At 41.1% G+C, this 19,195-nt stretch overlaps 2 protein-coding genes across 4 annotated transcripts; one reads left to right on the top strand and one right to left on the bottom strand.

Annotated features, from left to right (window-relative positions):
- The first annotated feature begins 62 nt into the window (after positions 1–62).
- LOC136422425 (transcription initiation factor TFIID subunit 6-like) lies at positions 63–9,915 on the top strand. 2 transcript variants are annotated; one of them, XM_066410197.1, is made up of 16 exons: positions 63–469; positions 924–1,010; positions 1,650–1,803; positions 2,056–2,112; positions 2,296–2,468; positions 2,650–2,715; positions 2,954–3,031; positions 3,170–3,271; positions 3,856–3,980; positions 4,229–4,286; positions 4,416–4,490; positions 5,037–5,162; positions 5,610–5,816; positions 6,883–6,894; positions 7,480–7,665; positions 8,669–9,915. In XM_066410197.1, exons 1-16 carry the CDS (start codon positions 329–331, stop codon positions 9,065–9,067), a joined length of 2,046 nt encoding a protein of 681 aa, XP_066266294.1. In that variant the 5' UTR covers positions 63–328; the 3' UTR covers positions 9,068–9,915. The 2 variants fall into 2 exon arrangements, with proteins under 2 accessions (XP_066266294.1, XP_066266295.1); XM_066410198.1 differs by lacking the exon at positions 6,883–6,894 and having other exon boundaries at positions 64–469.
- A 53-nt stretch (positions 9,916–9,968) lies between these two features.
- LOC136422426 (uncharacterized) lies at positions 9,969–13,760 on the bottom strand. Of its 2 annotated transcripts, none has more exons than XM_066410199.1 (2): positions 12,974–13,760; positions 9,969–11,655 (listed from the first exon to the last, which is right to left on the bottom strand). In XM_066410199.1, the coding sequence occupies exon 2, from the start codon at positions 11,631–11,633 to the stop codon at positions 10,113–10,115; it is 1,521 nt and encodes a 506-aa protein (XP_066266296.1). In that variant the 5' UTR covers positions 11,634–11,655; positions 12,974–13,760; the 3' UTR covers positions 9,969–10,112. The 2 variants fall into 2 exon arrangements, with proteins under 2 accessions (XP_066266296.1, XP_066266297.1); XM_066410200.1 differs by lacking the exon at positions 12,974–13,760 and adding an exon at positions 12,089–12,198.
- Positions 13,761–19,195: the final 5,435 nt, after the last annotated feature.

Raw genomic sequence — 19,195 nt, 5'->3', positions numbered from 1 at the left:
CTCATCTCGCGAGACTATGTACACCTGATGAATGCTGGGACTGCAATGGTGGCCGAAGTGACCCTGTTACCCGGGAAAAAAATCGGAGCAACTTTTTGACGCAGAACTCCAATATTCGCGTAGATTCTTAAATATAGCACCCGGATTTAGATGTCGAATAGATTTTGTAAGGTCTGAGCGAAGTAACGCAGAGATTGCATAAGGGCACGATATGAAAAATTCGTCGTAAACTTCGCGCCAACTCTGCCCCCCTCCCACACTGTTTTCTGTTTTTCGCTAACGGTGTACTTGATCTTCTACTGGACGTTGAATCTGTTTGATAGTCAGGATGTCAGACAGGGTACTACCGGACGTGACTGCCGAGTCCATCAAGGTGATCGCGGAGTCGGCGGGGATCGGACAGCTGCCCGACGAAGCGGCCGCGGCGCTGGCTGAAGACGCGACCTACCGACTGAAACAGATAACACAGGTGTGTTAAAAATAATCTATTAGTTGGACTTTTGCTAATGTACTAACGTTAATGCGTACAGCTTTTAGGGATCGATATGGCACCGTCCAGTGCCCTGATGACATATAATTGTATTTTTTAACGTTTTGAAAATATCACGAGGTTCAGGAGGTTTTTGATATATATGTAAATAGTTCATCAGGATAACGTTAGATGTCATTTTATGATACTTGCAGTTTGTATCAGGATAATATTTCGTAGTACATGTGTATCATAAACCAACTTTGCACACAGACTTCTTGAATCGCAGGCTGTTGAATACTGGTTTTGTGTGTGCATAACACTCAAATACGGTATATACCGATCACATAACTTATAACATAAGATAATTTAGTGAATTCTTTCAGTAAGTAATGTTGACATTATTTGTTATTTATCAAATTGTTTTTATCAAATTTTATACTGTTTTCTACAGGAGGCAGTCAAATTTATGCATCATGGGAAGAGGAGAAAACTGTCAACAGCTGATTTTGACAACGCTCTCAAGCTGAAAAATGTGGAGGTAAGATACGATTTCACTGATAATTTCTCACTGTTGATTATGGTCCCTAGTTTTGGGAAAGAAAACTTAGTGAACTTACAACAGACCACAGAGATGAAATACGGAACCAGAAGATTCTAGGGATCACATACTGAGACCGCATGTCGAATGCTGAAGTACAGAACAGATTCAAACAACAGTGGTCCATACAAAGACCCCCTAGCACAGCAAAGAAAAGAAAACTGAAGTGGTACGGCCGTGTGTCACTGTCATCAGGACTTTACCAAAACTATCGTGCAAGGAGCTGTCCATGGAGGAAGAAAGGGAGGTAGACACAATAAAAGATGTGAGGAAGATATCAGAGAATGGATAGACATGACACTAAGTGAAAGTAGTAGTAGTATCCAGTATTTAATTATACTGCTGTAGGCGTCCCTGACACAGAGATGGGCAGTAGTCGGTTAGTAACATTAAGAAAAACAGAAAGCCGAGAAGGGTGGAGAAAACTGGTTGCCAGATCTTCTATATATGGTGCCTCAACAGGCAAATAGTTAGACCAAGGGAAGGGATAGAAGAAGAACCCACACGAAATCTAAGGGCTTAGGAAATTGAAGAATACTTATATCAAAGTTAATGACTTATTTGTTGTTTGCCACTAAGCCTCTCTATGGGTTCCACGCGGAAGAACACATCCCTTTCCGGTTTGCGAGCGGCGGCGGACGTGAGCTGCACTTCTACGAGGAAAAAGAGGTGGAGCTAGGTGACATCATCAATGCTCCCCTTCCCAGAATTCCCCTGGATGTCAACTTAAAAGGTGTGCTTTTTTATTCATTATCTAGCCTTCAGTGAACGATTTTCAATGTATTTTTGTAGTCATTGTCTCATTCTTATGTTTTTAACCATCTACATTTGTACTCTTTGAAAGGTGTATTTTTTTTCTATCCAAGAAAGCAGTGTATAGAAAACCTTGAAAGTTGCTGCTGAATGGTAAAATCGTTACCTCTACGTAAAGAATACAGGTGTCGTGCCCATTATATAAAACCAAGCTCTCTATTGCCCCGTTCAGCCCACTGGTTAGCCATTGAAGGAGTTCAGCCATCTATTCCAGAGAACCCACCACCAGGTTAGTATGGCTTTGTAACTAGCTCAATAGTGATAGATTCTTTCATTCACTCACTCACTCACTTGCAAAATCATTGAAATAGCAGATCAATTCTCAATTGCTGCTACTATTAACACTTTGTAAACTTGTGAAGATGTTGAACAAGCAAAGCAAAGTTTCTAAATCTTTATTTATTTTGACTAGTCCCCAAAGAGGACCAGCATGCAGCTGACAGACCACCTGGGGTCACAGCAAAGCCTTCTGGGAAGGACGGGACCAAACCAGCTGGGAAGCCTGGCAAAGCGGAGGTCAAAGGTCTCCCTTCAGAGGTGGCAGGGGTCAAGTTGAAGCCAGTGCTAACCCATGAACTATCTGTAGTAAGTTCACTATGCCAATTTAATTGTTATAAGACAAGTGGAAAACAAGTTTTCACTGATGTACCCTCTTTTGTAATGTGAATTCCTGTGAATCATGAAAAGTGCTGTGTGACTAATACATACTGATAGATGATAGATCTATGCCATCTACTCAGAAATTTTTTGTTATGTCTTTTTCCAGGAGCAGCAGCTTTACTATAGAGAAATTACTGAGGCCTGTGTTGGGTCCTGTGAGTCCAGAAGAGCGGTGAGTTCCAGTAGATTGTATTCCTCTTTCCCTGGCAGTGACAGTGTTTCCTAGTACATTATCTGTACTGTTTTAATCTACATCAGAAATTATTCAGCTCATCGTGTGTATGAAATTATGTCCTAGTATGAACTCTCCAACCTTTTTTTCCTAACTTACAAAACCTACTACAATGTACTGTAGCCCCAAATCTGAAGAAAGAAGGGCTGTAATGCGCAGTTTTATTGTTTGTTCCTAGGAGGCGCTTCAGAGCCTGGCCACTGATCCTGGTCTTCATCAGATGATTCCCAGGTTCAGCACATTTGTCTGTGAAGGGGTGAGTACAGTATATGTAAATAACCATCAAAGCTCATAACATCTCATCAAAAGATATTAGGAATTGATAACAAATATGTTTTGCGTGATCTGATTACACGACTTACATGATTCTACTAAAGCCTGTTTCTCCTTCTAGGTGCGTGTGAATGTAGTGCAGAGTAACCTGGCCCTGCTGATTTACCTGATGAGGATGGTAAAGGCACTGATGGACAACACCACCCTACACCTGGAGAAATATGTAAGTAGGAGAGCTGCACCTTTAGTAGTTTCACAAGAGGGTATGAATGACCATGATCAATAAGAAAGATGAGTTGAATGGGCGTCAGAAGGATGACGGCTGAGACACAACGATTAGAATAAGAAAGATGAGGTTAATGGTTAATAAAAAGTTATTTGCACACAATGAAGATATATTTACCTACCCAAGTTTCAGTACAAACAGTCAGTACAGTCAAACAGTCGAGACATTGTCAACTAAATATCTCATGGTTGTGTGTAAAGATGTTTGTTAACCATTGAATTACCAACCAAAATTCATGGGTAAGGTTAAGATTTGGGTGTGGGAGCAAACTGAATCAGTAATCACCCCTATAACATAAATGTATTAAGCTCAGTAATTTAGTAATTTTGGAAGCTTCAAGGAGGGACATATACTACGTTTGCTAGCAAATGTCCGCTGTTTAACTGTGCTATACTATATTAGTAGCTGACGAAAGATAGCGGATGCTGTCTGAAACGTCTGACTGGTTCAAAATTTTATCCAGTTGCTTGAGTAACTATTTTTGGTGTGTGCTATACTAGTATACTTGCATATATTTGCAGCTGCATGAGGTGATCCCAGCTGTAGCCACCTGCATCCTGAGTAAACAGCTGTGTCAGCGGCCTGATGTCGACAACCACTGGGCTCTCAGGGACTTCGCAGCCAGACTCATGGGCAACATGTGCAGGTCAGAACTTTACAGACATTTTAGATTCCAGTGGAAGGCTGACAGTGTTTGGAACAGCCAATCCCTCCAAATATGGCTATGTTTAACTGTTATGTTTACTACCTCTTGAAAACAGCATATCTGATGTATCATCAGCATTTGTTGGTTTGTTGGGTCTTTTGAACCAACTGGTAACGAAGATAGATTAAGTCCTTGACTAAGTTTTGATATTGCAATGATAAAGCCACAATATTTTTTTCACCCCACAGAAATTTCAGTTCCAACATCAACAACATCCAGTCTCGTATGACGAAGACTTACACAAAGGTAGGGGAGAAAACAAATCCTCTTTTCATAATGTAAAGTTGCTGATGAGTATTGTAGTATATATAATCATATTCATATCATAGCAGGTGATGATTGGCAAGAAATGTGAGTTGTTTTACACATTTTCAGATTTTACATGATGAGCAAAGTCATCTGGCAACTAGATATGGGGCCTTGGCAGGACTTGCAGAGATGGGGCATGATGTAAGTTTGACTTTCTTTAGTGTTAACAAATATTGTAAACAGAATTGTTGAAAAAAAATAAATTTATATTAATAGATTCAATTGGTTTATTGAGAAAATCCATTCTCACACCACAAGTCTTCCTGGACTTCTAAATTTGATCAATGACATGGATCAACGTAAACAAAGCATACCGTACATTTTCTTAGAAGTGTTGTAGTTTGATACAATAACTGTTTTTTTTAAGTAAGCCATTTTTCAGAAGTCTCTGTGTCTAATGTTGATGTTGCTGTCTTAGTCCTTTTCCTAAAAGAACCCCTTTGTACTAGAAAATACAGTCAAATCTGTACAAGTGACCACCTCTACATAAGGACCACCTGGCCAATTTAGCCACTTTTTGGTGGTCCCTTTGATAATTTTTCCCATTGACACATGCATAAAAATCCTGTCTATAGCAACCAACTGTGCATATAGACCAGATTTTATTGGTCCCAAGTGGTCTTCTTGGGCACTTTGGATTGTACCTGTCTGACAATATTTTCCACTTTACCCAAACATCGCACACAGGTGGTGAAGTCCCTCCTGATTCCTAAACTAAAGGAGGAAGGAGAGAAAGTGAAGATGTTGATGGAAGGACCGGTCCACAACTCGGTGGACAAGACTGCAGCTGAACACATCCGGGCACTACTGTTGGTAGGTGGTGTGTGTGTGTGGTGCAGTGTTTAGGGACCCTACTTCTAGACCCAAAGGCTGAGAGCTGCAGTCCCACACACAGCATGGATTTTGGCTTTTCTTTTTGCTAAAGAAAGTTATTGCTTAACTTCTGACAATTGTTTGCAACAATCGATACACACTGTTTACATGTGTACCTCAAATGCAGGAAGTCACTGTGAAAGCTCTGCATAACTTGAGACAAAAATTAGAGAATGTAAATTGTAAAATAATTAGCGGGTATGTTGTTAACTGTCATATTGCAATATTAGCAGGAGATTTGTTTCTTAAGACTCGGTAGTATTTCATCGATTACATATGTTAGTTCAGCAAAACAAATGATGGATACCATAAGCGCTCCACTCCAAAGGTGTTGCCAAAAAAAAAGGAAAAGGTCATCAGGGTCACAAATGAATGGTTCTGTTTCAGAAACACTGTGCTCCAGTCCTAGCCAAGATCCGTCCAGGCCCAGACAACCAGGAGCAGTACAAGACGGACTTCGGTCACCTGGGTCCGCTCCTGTGTGCACACGTGGTCAAGGCCCGTCAACAACAACAACAACAACAGCTTCAGGCAACGACCACCACAGCCGCAGCAGCCAGTGTTGTACAGAGACCAACCTTGCAGATACCACAGGTAAGGGTCTTAGCTTGAAAGTCTATTTGTGCCTGGTAGAATTCATTACGAAGGAGGATCTTACACTGCAATTTCCAACAAATTTTTTACTGTCTAGTTCTTTGTGTTGAACGTTGCAGTTTAAAGATCCTTCTTCATAAGTAATGATGCAGTCACATTCGTTGTGTCATCATTGTTTGATCGCAAACTAAGGGCATTGTTGGGATAGCCATACATGTGTAATGAAAAATTCAGCTGTCTTGTTACTGAAAAGGCAGTTTTATATCCTTGTTGGCGGTTGGTTCTGTCACAACCTGCTTGAAAATCTTACAACATCAAAATGGCACAACGACCTACGGAAAATGTGATTATGCCCTTAGAGTCTTGTTCTTACTTACTTTCAGCATATGAAGGTAAATTTTTACAATGGAAAAAGCCTGTAAGTTAAACTTAAACCTCTGGCTGAATTGATGCAGGATGGACAACTGACATCGGAATGACGTTTGGCTGAAGCAATTCAGTATCTTTGAAAATCTGTGCAGACGGCAACATACAAAGGCATACATGTACTATACTGAATTGCTTCAGCCAAACGTCATTTCGATGTCAGTTGTCCATCGTGCATCAATTCAGCCAGAGGTTTAAGTTTAACTTACAGGCTTTTTCATTGTAAAAATTTACCTTCATATGCTGAAAGCAAGTAAGAACAAGACTCTTAGGGCATAATCACATTTTTCACCATGATATGAAGAAGACTGAAGTCTAGTTTAATTCCCAGAGACTGAAGTATTTTTAGTATATAAAGGAAACACTGTGTTCTGGAATACTCTTATTGACTTTTGGTAAGATTTCATAAATTGATATAGGTAATTTTTGTCAAAAGATATTGATGGAAAAAGAGATAATGCAGATATGAACTTGTTATGGGTATTGTACATTAACATTATTATTGTATATTTGTCGTCATCAGTTCTAGGTGCCTTTTTTTACTTTTACAATCCCACTAGCTTCTTAGTAACCATCTTTTTTATTCTGTTGGCCATTTTTCCTTCCTTTAATTATGTCCCAATTTTTGTTCAACTTACAGAAATCAGATTGGGTAAGTTGTTCACTTGTTTTTGCCCAAATCAACAGCTACTTCAAGACAATATTTTGTGACTCCAAAAAATACCTTGATGATTTTGCTTCAGATTCATGATTGACAATGTGCCAATGTCACCCAATGAAAATTGCTTTTTCAACACATTGCTTTTTGTTTGCTCTTGCACAAAGCTATACATAACAGGATGGCTTTTCCTTCCTCTCTGCCAAACAATTTTTTTCCTTCATTTTACAGAATTCATCCTTGTTAATTTATGATATCGATAGAATAGACTAAGTACATCCACTATTCATGTAGTACTGCGAATCACTTTACATTTACAGGTACATGTATTCAATTTCTCGGAGTGTTTGAGGTGGTTTTAAGTTAACGGTTAAAACGATGGTAGTACTACAGTCACATTATGGAAACACAGGCACCTTTGTAGCCTGCCAGTCGGAAATCAAGTTCGCAATGAAGAGGTCACGGCAAAACCCACGAGCATAAAACCACCCCGAAAATTTTAACAATTTACCATACAGTAACTGTTGATTGTCATAAATGGCTGAATTCTTGTCTTCATGTAGATTCTGTTTTTTCCAGGGTCGTGCGTCCGCAGTCCTGAGCGCAATGGCGGCACCACGTACTCCGACCCCCCAGCCTACCACCCCCTCCCTCCTCACCATCTCCCGGCCCTCCACCCCTGCTAACCCCCCCTCTACCCCCACCACCCCCACCCCAGGTACCCCCAACCCTCAGACAAAATACATCATTGTTTCCACGACAAAGGTACCCGTTACCTCTTACCTTCTGTGCTGGCTGCATGCACTGAACTGGAGCTGCAGGTGTCACACTGCATGGCTGTAAACTGTATTGTGTGCTTTGCATGCTTTGCTATCTTTAAAGGCAACCTAAGCAATATTAGGGCGCTGAAAGTCATATATTCAAAATCAATTTTTTTCTGATTTCTATCCATAGTAAGTTTAAATAACATTATCCCATTGTATATCGACCATCATGGAGCAAAAATGTGATGTCATTGTGCGGTGGGAACTCATTGAAAATCTGAGCACTTGGAGGCCAGCCATCATTTCAAATCTTCCGAACATGCACGATTCTGACCGATAAGTCCCGAACGCTTCCGAAGAAATGATCACGTGGTCATGGCTCAATCTGCTTGGGCATTGTGACGTCACGCGGCCGGAAGTTACCGAAGATTGTCGACAGAAAACGGTTACGGCTGGATTCTGGGCTGATTTTTGGGGGGACCCAATAAATAAAATACTCCTTTTGTGGCTTGCTTCTGTACTATTTTTAAATGCCCAAAGTATGAAATAATGATGCAGATGTGCTAATATAGGGAAGTAAATGTAAATTTCAACCTCAACAAACAGAATTGCTTTCCCCAGAATATTTCAAGTTTTTCCCCCTGAAATCGCTTAGGGCACCTTTAAGATAATGCATGTGTAGCTTTGGCTAAATCTATTTCACTTGTTTGCACATAATGATAAAGTAATAAAACAAAGTATTTTATTGTAAACATAAGGAGGGTTGCTAGTATTACAGAATGAACGCTGTATGACAATGTCATTGTTGTTCAAAAGCCTACCAACTCCAGTAGGAAAGCTCAGAGTTAGGTATGCAGATGATGTTTGATATGATCTATCCAGCCACTTGCATGTGCCTGCAAAGCTTGTTTCTTAAGCTGAAGGGTGGATATACTGCTTGAGAAATAAAGAATGTTGCGGATACAGAATGGTTAAACCAATGGATATTTTGTTTCTTTCTGCAGGCGTCTACTTCTACTACTCTCCCTTCTACAAGTACCATTTCTAGTAGCGGATTGGCCTCCAGCAGTTCCTCGGCTGCTTCTACGATCGTCAAATTCGTGTCCGCAGCACAGGGAAGTGCAAGCGGGGGAAGCGAGCCGCGAGTGCTCGCCCAGTTACCTTCTGGACAAAAATACGTCGTAGTTTCGGTTCCTTCGTCGGGCCAGACCACCACTACGTCACAAGGGAAGGCTGTGGTGGTGGTGAAATCTGAGGGTCAGGGGTCACAGGGTCAGGGGTCAAATACGGGGATAACCTCTGCGGCGGGTACCCTTGCGCAGTTAGCGACCAGTTCAAGCCAGGACAGCACGAAATCATCAACTGGATTGCAAGGTGGAGCCACTCCCAAACCCAACTCATAAGTCTTCTTATCAGCCTATAAGTTATACTGTAAAAGTTTGTGGCACTTAGATTTTACAACATACATTGTAGTTAGAATCATGAGTTTGCAACAACTGTAGTAACACAATGCAGGACAGAGCATATGTTTGCAGTGTAAGGAGTTTGTGGTTCAATTAGTGAAGCTAAAACCACCACGGATATTTCTTGACGGTATTCATAGAAAAAAGACCACTACTGTAGACGGAATAGTCAAGTATGAACTTGTTTACTTTCTGTGCTGGATATAAAGGTACTTACAGCTTTTTCTTTCATAAAACTTATGTACTTGTATGAGGTATAAAAAGGGTTGACTTGAAGAAACAACATATGCTTTAGCCTGAGTACCAGCCTCCCTAGTGACCGCTGGCTAAAAAACATTGCTTGCTAACAACAAGCGATTTTTTATGAGCCAGCGGCCACTACAGAGGCTGGTACTCAGGCTACACATGCTTTTCCTCAACGGAAGTCTGGACGATACTTTGATAGTCTTTAGAGGTATTGTAGTGTACTAGCGAATCCTATTTTGTTCACAGAAGATTAACAGTATTTTCCTGAATATCAAAAGAAAATGAATCCATTACCTATAAAATGTGTATATAAGGTATGGTAATCAGGCTCTTCCTACTTCAATTTGATTTACAGTTATTTCTTTTCCCTAATTAATGGAATAGTTTAGATATTTGGTACTAATGGAAATGTACAAATGTTGCATATTCCAGGAGGAAGGGAATATTTTAGTATCCATGTGTTGGCTCTATAAAAGAGTAACTTGCTGTGTTGTAAACATTGGGAATATACATGAAACATATGAAAACTTGTACAGTCATTAGAGCTTTATCATGTTTTTTTTTTTTTTCATTCAGCCAAGCTACTAGTATATAGATAAAGCTATTTTCACCAAAGCTACTCTTTTCATTTTTGTATCAGTACAGTAGAAATGCTACGTACACAATTGTATATCTAAGATTTGGAACCTAGTTTGCAAAAATTTGCCAATAATTCTGAATTATGTTAATTGGTAACTTTTCACAGCCAAAGTGTCCCAACGGACTGTACTGAATATACAAGCTGTTTTTTGGAAGTCGAAAGAGAAGAACCTTTTCGTCGTCTTCTATTTTTCCTGCTTCTTTTCTGTATTGCTGGTGGTTTGAAGTGATCATTGTGGTCGTCGAAAACTGTTTTAAAAAGAGCAGTTTTGAAGAAAGTTCTACTTTTATAACGAATGTCATCAAAAGTACCAGAAAGCTTTTCGATGGGGGTTCCTTTGGATATGTCGATTACCTTGCTGTTTAGAAAGTCGCCAAATTTGTCCAGTTCTATGATAAGCTTTTCTGAGAAACGGACCCGTTTCAAAGGGTATGACTGGGGGTTTTCTGCACACCTTAAAGAAGATCTTCTTGTAGACATGTTTTCTTCACTTCCTTTGCCAGTTTCTTTGATGCAAACGTCTTTATTCTTGTCTACAAGTGCCCCTGTAACAGTCCTGTTTTCTTCTTGACTGCTTGCCATGACAACGTTGTCATTGCTATCTCTTTGTTCAGAGGATTCTGACAAGGTGTTGTCGTATTTGTTGCCAGTTGTATGAGATGACGATGGAAGTGGTGTCAGCAACGAATGATCATTTCCATGGCCAGCTAAGATGTGAAGAAAGTGTTGTTGAGACTGCAGTAGCTTTTCCTCTGTCATGTTGAGATGCTTCTCAAGTTCTGGGATCAAGGACGTGTGATCCGAAGGTTCTGTGGTGTCACCAGTTACTTGGCAGACTTCACCAGCTGGTTGAGGACGTTCTTGAGTTGTGTCCTTGGTCTGGCCATGAGTGACGTCATCTTTGTGGATCAGTCCGCTAGGTTGCCATGTAGCTTGAGAGAAACGTCCCTGAACATTGTCCAAAAAGTAGTCCGCCTCTTGTTCTGATATTGTTAGGCTTTCGTTTGTTGTGATGGTGCAACTATCAGACTCTGTATCAGTAGTTGGTTGAATTTGTGACGAAATTGCTGGCTTTTCGACATTGCTACGCGCATCTGCACATGGTGGTTTGTCCCTGAAACTGGTTTCTGTACTGAGATCACTGGTCTCAGCATCCAACTTTCTACACGGAATGTCTCCAGTGTCTTCGCACAGGATAAAGAATGCCTCTTCTTCATCGTACAAGATCGTCTCTGTGTACGTATAAACCGTTTCGGGAGATATCTCCGTCGTTCTACTGGTAAAATCATGCCCATTCTTAGAGACTTCTGATACTCTTGTTTGAAATGTACTTACGGAAACGCCATTCACACTTTTCTCTGTTAAGCTGGCTTCATCTTTGCCTTGGACATAATTCCGCCTCTCAGAACCTGTACATGTAGATGCATCAGCTTTATCAGTTTCCGCAGTTTCATCAGACAGAAAGTCGTACACCTCTTCTGAAGATGAAAGCGATTCAACTTGCAAAGACTGTGTCATATTGTTAGGGTTGTTTCTTGTATTCTCAATTGTGCAGGTTTTCGACGATGTCACTATATATGTGACTGTGTGCCCGTACATCGTCTTGTCCTTGATATTCATACTGCGTGAAGCTTGGTTACCCCTGAGTGAATAGAAAATCAACAACGAACAGTTATTTATATGTTCCAATGGTTTAAGCGAGCACATCACTATTATGTCATAAGTCTAGATCTTAGCCAAAAGTCTGTATGGGTGGTAGCCTGAGTACCATCCTCCGTAGTGACCGTCGGCTCAATGCTTGTCGCTTGCTAACCACGTGCACTTGCAAACGACAAGCATTGAGCCAGCGGTCACTTCGGAGGATGGTACTCGGGCTGAATGAGTGAAATGGTCCCATTTCGTGTTAGATGTGGGCTTTCCACTAGTAGCCGGTTGACATAACTACCACGCGGCTTTATGGCAAAATGTGAAGCCGCATTGCACTACGAGCTACTCGAAAAAGCATCATGCTTCGCCTCAATTGAGGACCGGACTAAAGAAGAACAAGAGCAGCTCGTAAGCAAGTTCGGACTGACCTGGGCCCTCAGGGGACACGTGTTGACCTGCAAGACCCTTGCATTTCTCCCCGCTACACACACTCGCCTTACTTTTGCCCACAGCAAAGAGTTAAGACCTGTATTGTCTTTTTCTTATAATGTTAAACACGTTTAACCCATGTCTATACTGTTCTATGTCTGCTGTTCACTTCTGAAGTCAAATCAGCAGTTTGAGGAACGGCCTAGCTACATGTATAAGTTTTGTTAAGTTTGGCCCTGAATTAAACGTATAATGTGGCCATGGGCTGTACCCTAACCTTGACTTATGTTGGACACATGGGACATTTAAATTCTCTTCTGTCTCTCACTTATACTTTGCTCAAAGACAAACGTCTTAGAATAACGTTGCTCTATCATATGACCCTCTCCCCTTCCGTGTTTGGCAAAAGCTTCACCGGCAACTTACAGCTGGACTGAAAAAAAGGTGTTCATATCTGGAATAAGATGCCAATGATTGCTCAAGGTTGCCATAAATCATCGGTTCAGATCTGTCTAAACAAGATCGTAAACGATCCGGCGTCAACAAGAATTGGTCTGAATTCTCTCGTGCCGTGGAATGCACAAGATCGCTGTATATCTATATACTTATCTACACGTGACGTTAAAGCACATTTCCACAGACGTTTCCTAAATGTCTGAGAAAATAAGCAGAAATAGAAAATAGTCATGTTCTGTTAATCTGAATGGGAAAATAGCACCAACATTTTCATCACTGCATATGTTTCCTTCCTTGTCCACCTTTAGTATCAATCAATACCATACACCACGTTAGGTTTGTCCAAAATACCCCACCCCCATGGCCATGTCATGATCAAGCCAATTACATGTTTACGTGCAGCTAAAAGACACAGAACGTAACCTTACCTTCAACAACGTACAATATGCGATCTCAGGTCCAAAGTAAATCGCCAAGAACGTCTTCAAATCGTCGATGTACTGACAAAACTCTTCTCTTCCAATCTTCTAGGTGTACAATTGAGAGAACTACAGAAACTGTGTGTGCACCCAACCAAGCTTTTAAGCTTTCCCTGGGCATTTAAACGTGTCCTCGAAAAACAGACACGTAGAAACCTGTCCGACCACTTCCAGATGACCCACAGTGACCTGCCCCTAAAGCTTAAGGCAAAGTTTTGTAAACATGTCGTGCTTTTAACTTAAATGTCATCGTCTGTTTGTAGGTATGCAAAATACAACGGTATTGACGAGTTTTACTTGCCAAAGTGCAAAAAAAAAATGAATTGACAATTGTAGCCTTTTTTGTGCTGACCGTTGTCATAGTCTATAGTATGTACCTGTAGGCTACAACGTTTGAAGAAACACGTCACGTGACTAATAAGGGTTCTTAGAAGCCCTTATCTTCCTGTAGCTTGTGACACCTGTAGGCTGACGGAAATGTGTCACATTTGAGTGATTGATCAAGACACAGACAAACTGAACGCAACCGCCTTGGGAATTAGCCTGGAATCCGAACCTATTATAGCTCCCTAGTCTCTCTCTATTTGCGGAGCTATAATAGGTTTGGATTCCAGGCTAACAATGCCCAAGCAATGCCTAGGCAATGCCGGGCGGAATTTTGAACACCTAAGGCTCCGTTACCATGAACGATATAATTTTGCGGTCTTCCGTTTTCAAATACATATCAAGTGCCCTATCATCTGAAAGTAAAGTTTAAAAATTCTTGGTCGGACATAGATTTTGTTAATGTGCCTATAGGCTACAATGCCTAGGCAATGCCGGGCGGAACTTCGAACACCTAAGGCTCCGTCACCATAAACGATATAATTTTGCGGTCTTCAGTTTTCAAATACATATCAAGTGCCCTATCAACTGAAAGTAAAATTTAAAAATTCCTGGTCGGACATAGATTTTGTTAATGTGCCTATACCCTCCATGGCCAAAGCCCCCCGGCAAATGTTCTCCCTACAGCCGGCGCGGTTAGTCTGGTAGAGACTAGCTAAATTGGCATTTTGACTTAACATTTTTGATGAATTAAGAAAGAAGTGTAGTTACACTGAATATGGATTGCTGGGTATGAAAGCAGGATATTTGACATATTAATATCACAAAAGAGAAAACAACACACCGCTGAGTGACAGCGTGAAAATAAACTGACATGCCAACACTGCTCCCTTGCGATGCTAGACGGAAGAACACATACATTTGATAGGTTGTAGTTTCACTCCATGGTTGTAGTTGCAGGTGACGAATTGTGTTCTCTGGCCTCTCTATCTGCTTTTGTCAGGTTGTGGATGGGCAGTGTGTTGATGCTGTAACCATATCAGAAAAGCCTTTTATGAATGTACCGTTCGTGTTTGGATTTACAGTCAATTTTCTACAGGGCTCTACCAATAAGTGTCCATACCTGTTCGGTCGGTAGGGGGCGCAGCAGATAAGAAGGGAGGCGAATTTGATACTGAAAGGCCCATTACCGGAAGACGTGCCTGTCGTGGTTCTGCCTATTTTGCTCATATCTGATGTTCGCAAGGATCCTTCTGTTTCCTACAATGCTACATGTCTTAAAACCTGAAGCTCTGAAATAGACCTAAAAGAAGTGACGAAAAATTACCAGGAATACCAGACATGAACTCAGAGATGGAACACGCGTACACTCCTGCCAAGTGCCAGTTTATGTCCTGTCAATCCACGAGCGAAACTAAAGTACATCTGCTCAAAAGACCCCGGTAAAGACTTGAAAGCTTTGAAGAAAACATGTTAAAACGTAAATCCACTCAACAAAGGAGTTGTATCTGTTTTTTACATTCCCAAACTGCGTCAGAAGTCCAACACCAACTTTCCCAGATGGTCTGTTTCATCCCCACATGTTCACTTCAACCAAATCTTATTCTGGGACTACTTGTATTCTTAAAATGACTACTTTAAATCGTTATCACAATGTTTCACGGCCTTCTATTGAACTCTCACGTAGCAAACGATGTTCTTTCGGTCATCTGATCGGATTGGTATATGTTAAATGTCAAGTCAGGTTGACTTACTCGAATATCTTGTCACATTACAATGTTCTCTAGGTCAAGTATCGCATTCTCAATTCAGATTATCATCTGGCTAGTAAACGATGTTCTTACGATCACCCATGGAATTGGCATATGTTAAACTTGACGTCAGCATGACTTACCTGAATATCTTGTCACATCACAATGTTCTCTCGGTCAACTATTGAATTCTCACTTATCATCCGGCTTGTAAACAATGTTCTTACGGTCACCCATGAGATTGGCATATGTTAAATGTCGAGTCAGCATGACTTACCCGAATATCTAGTTACACGATGTTCGCTCGAACACTGACCCCATGACACAGCTCTTCTCTCCTTTCCACCCCCTCCCTATTGTTACAATGTGGTACAAAAACAGTAACATGCATGAAGTTACATTGATTAAATCATGATAGGTATTTACTTTGAATATCCTCATATTCACTTAAAAATCAGTTTCTGTGAGAAGCGTTTAGACTTTCACTTGAAGAAAGTACGAACTCTTTACTCACACTTACAAGTGAAGACAAGACTTAAAGGTACGTATTGTAGAATCTGACCCACCAGAACAGTAACCTTTTTTGTGCTTTTTCTACATCAGAAGTTGAATCTACCTTTAGGTTATTACACTGCACACCGATATCCACAGCGTGTGAATGTGACTTTGTTGCGTCTTGAGAACGTCTTCAAATATGCTATAGGTTCTGCGGTTGGGGAGTTTCCGGCAGGCTATCAAAAACTATGTATATATATAAGACAGTTTGCTTTCGCGTTGATTACAAACGCTGGAAATTCTTAAAAAAATAACACGAATATGTGGAAAATAAGTTGCAAATGTCAATTTGAATGGAGATATTTTTGAAATAAAAAAAACTTGCAGTTCCTACAATGCGTACTTTTAAGAAATACATATATAAACTGTACATACGTGTCACATGATATTCAGAATATTTCAAATTCAACCATCCTGTGAACAGCTGACATACATTGCGACGAAAAACAGGTATTAGGTCAGTAATGTATCAAATGGCGTGCTATGTTTACTGAAGCTGTGAAGTGTGGTGCGTTTTCGTTTACATTCCATGTCGACATGCTGTACAACACAGGACGGAATTAATGGTCCACTTACGACAGGTCAAGCCTAGGTTACACATAGCCGAACATGGCCTCCCGACTCTCCCCCGACCATGGTTGGAGTAATTCGGGAGTGATTCGGGAGCTAGCTCGGTTGGCGTTCGGCCGAGTCGGCTGGCGTTCGGCTGAGTCGGATGGTGTTCGGCTGCGCCAGCCGAATGTTTTGAAAATTTCAAAACATTCGGCTCTGGACGGAGGGTCTGAAATGGGTCGGCTGGTGTTCGGCTGGTGTTCGGCGCGGTCGGCTAGTGCTCGGCTGGTATTCGGGATTGAGTCAGTAGTAAACTTAGAACCTTAACCACGCCAGAAACACTACTGACTTACTCCCAACTAGTTTCCAACCTACCCATAACTCACCCCAAGGCCGTAGACAAAACTCTGCTAACTAATTCTCAACCAAGTGACTACAATCGGAACGTGGGCGAATCACCCCCGACCTTCACACGATCAAAAACAAAGAAGAACACTAAAAGCAGTATTAAAGCTAGCCATGATCCGAATTCTATCTCTCGGTGATGTTAACAACATAATAGAATGGATTATTTTAATTAAAACCGAAAATGACCCCTCTTTTGAAAGTCGCTGAATATGTCCATTTAAATTCGTGAGAGGGTCTGCAATCGGTCGGGGTTTAGTCTGGAGAGATTCGGCAGTCTGCGGCTAGAGGTCGGAATGGTTGGGAGTAAGCTAGAAAGCATTCGGGGCCCATTCGGGAGTAATTCATGTACTGGTTAGGAGATGATCGGCGCATCTTCGGCGCATGTTCGGCGCCAAAGATAGGCGTGGCCCAAAAACTGGTCAGAATGCTCCCGAACTACCGCCGACCTGAGTCGGCTAGCGTTCGGGAGCCATGTTCGGCTATGTGTAACCTAGGCTTGAGGTAACATCACCTCATGCCTACAGTTTACATATAGGCTATGTAAACTGTGTTGTCATTGGTCATTCAGACGTATCAATGTTACATTGTTAATCAGTTCGATACAATTTAATGCTCCCCTCCCCTTCACAATGGCCACTTCAAATTTGGTCCAATTTTATTGTACAATTTTAAGAGCTCTAACATCTTATTGCGATTTTGTGCGTTAATCAAGTCTGTTTCCGGTGTGTGAGTTTGTTTAGGTTGGTGTGTGTCCAAAGTTATTTCGGTGACAGCTAGTTTTTGTTGTTATTTTCTTCAGATCATACATATTTCTGGAGATACTTGACTGCTCGTGTACAGCACTATTGTGTAAAACTCAGCGCAATTCAGCTTGTATTTCATGCTGCAAGGTTGAATTTGATAAACTGAATTGAATTGAATCCAAATAGCTCAATCTTTGTTTTGCAGCCAAGTCTCACCACCGGGATACTATCTAGCCTTTAGCCTATAGCCAGAACGGATCTCCGATAGGCTTTTAGCTGAATCCACTCAGCAACAAATTTTCAGATTTCAAAACAGCACGAAATTGGGCCAGAAGTTCGGCGCAGGAGAGGATGTCGAAAACATCGGCTACCGTGTTACGTCAGCCGTTTCCCCTACAAAAGTCACAACTACTTTTAGCACAATGACGAAGACGTTTCGTGTCCAACATCTGAAATAACATACGAATGGAGAACTAGACTAAACAACACGGTGACCGTGGGTAGTTCTAAACTAGATAACATGTTTTTCAACTGCCGTATATGTATGTTAAATACACAAGACGTGTAGTTCAGGTTACAGTCATTATCGTATGGGTCTGTTTTGTTTTGATTGAGCTTGCTATAGCTCTGCGTTGTTATATATAACGTTACAGATATAGACTTCAAACTGCTACTAGCACAAACCGAAATTTCGTCCGACGATGGGCCCAATGTCAAGTCGGAGTTCGAAAAACGAAACTGTTGTGTCACCGCAGGTGTTTGTATGTGTGCCAAGGATGGGTGAACGTCCGTACGGTCGTCCACTGACTTTATGGGACATCTCACCTTGCCTTTCACACCTGGAGTTGCCAGCACAAAGTTAGTTGCGTCTAGTCAAGGACATTTTAACCTCCTTGGTCTAGTACAACGATGAAGCAATTATTGCCAAGATTGTATCTTTTTGGATGGATTTCAAAAGCCAAAGTCATGTTAGTTTTTTTGCATGTTTGGCTGCATTTTTATCCGTTTTTAGAGTCACTTTGAAGTTTAACATGGTTCGAAGTAGAATTCAAGATGGCCGACAATGCGGGTTCATTGACCTAGATGGCATCGACCTTTCGGGGAATTATGATAGCTGCATTGTGAAATCAGGACAGTAAGAGCCGCGCCTGTCGGCCCACGTGACGCAACCTACAGCTCCAGGATATAAATATCTCATATAGAACCATATAATACGCCTGCGTCAGGAGATCATCCTGGATCGGACCAATATAGATATAGGGGTAAACACGTTTTATATCCTGTCATCATCATCACAAAGACAAAGTAAATATTTTACCAGTATCAACGTTACAGTTAAATTCATCTGTAAGTTCGGTCTTTTCATCGGTTTGTACTAAGTATGACCCGCACTGCCCCCTTACAATATTAAAGTAAATGGTAAACTGTAATTGTGAAGCATTGTTAACGTGTCGAGTTCAACTTGAGATTTACAACTTTATAAGTAGCGTTTATGGTTATAGATAATTTGCAAGTCTGTAACGTTGGCATTGTGAAATTAGGAATTTGGACTATCCAAGACAGATCGGCGTTGGGGAGTGCGGAATTTTTGTTTGTTTTTCCATGTCGAAGTTTTTTTCGCGCATCATCGCTCTATGTTTACAAGACAACATTGCGAGCACAACAGTTTTTTCAACCTTACCAACGCGCGAGTTTTATACAATCTGTTTACTAGTGCTATAACGCTAGGTCTTATTATACTTCAGCCGTTTTACGTTGGGTGATATTTTTAGCTGGTCGTTTCCTCTGTATCTCCTTGACATTGACCTTAATTGATACGGATATCATCACAGACTCCT

This window comes from Branchiostoma lanceolatum, chromosome 17 (assembly GCF_035083965.1).
Source record: "Branchiostoma lanceolatum isolate klBraLanc5 chromosome 17, klBraLanc5.hap2, whole genome shotgun sequence".
Lineage (NCBI taxonomy): Eukaryota > Metazoa > Chordata > Leptocardii > Amphioxiformes > Branchiostomatidae > Branchiostoma > Branchiostoma lanceolatum.
Note: the sequence above shows the minus strand (reverse complement) of the source record. Positions and strands in the feature narration are given on the sequence as shown.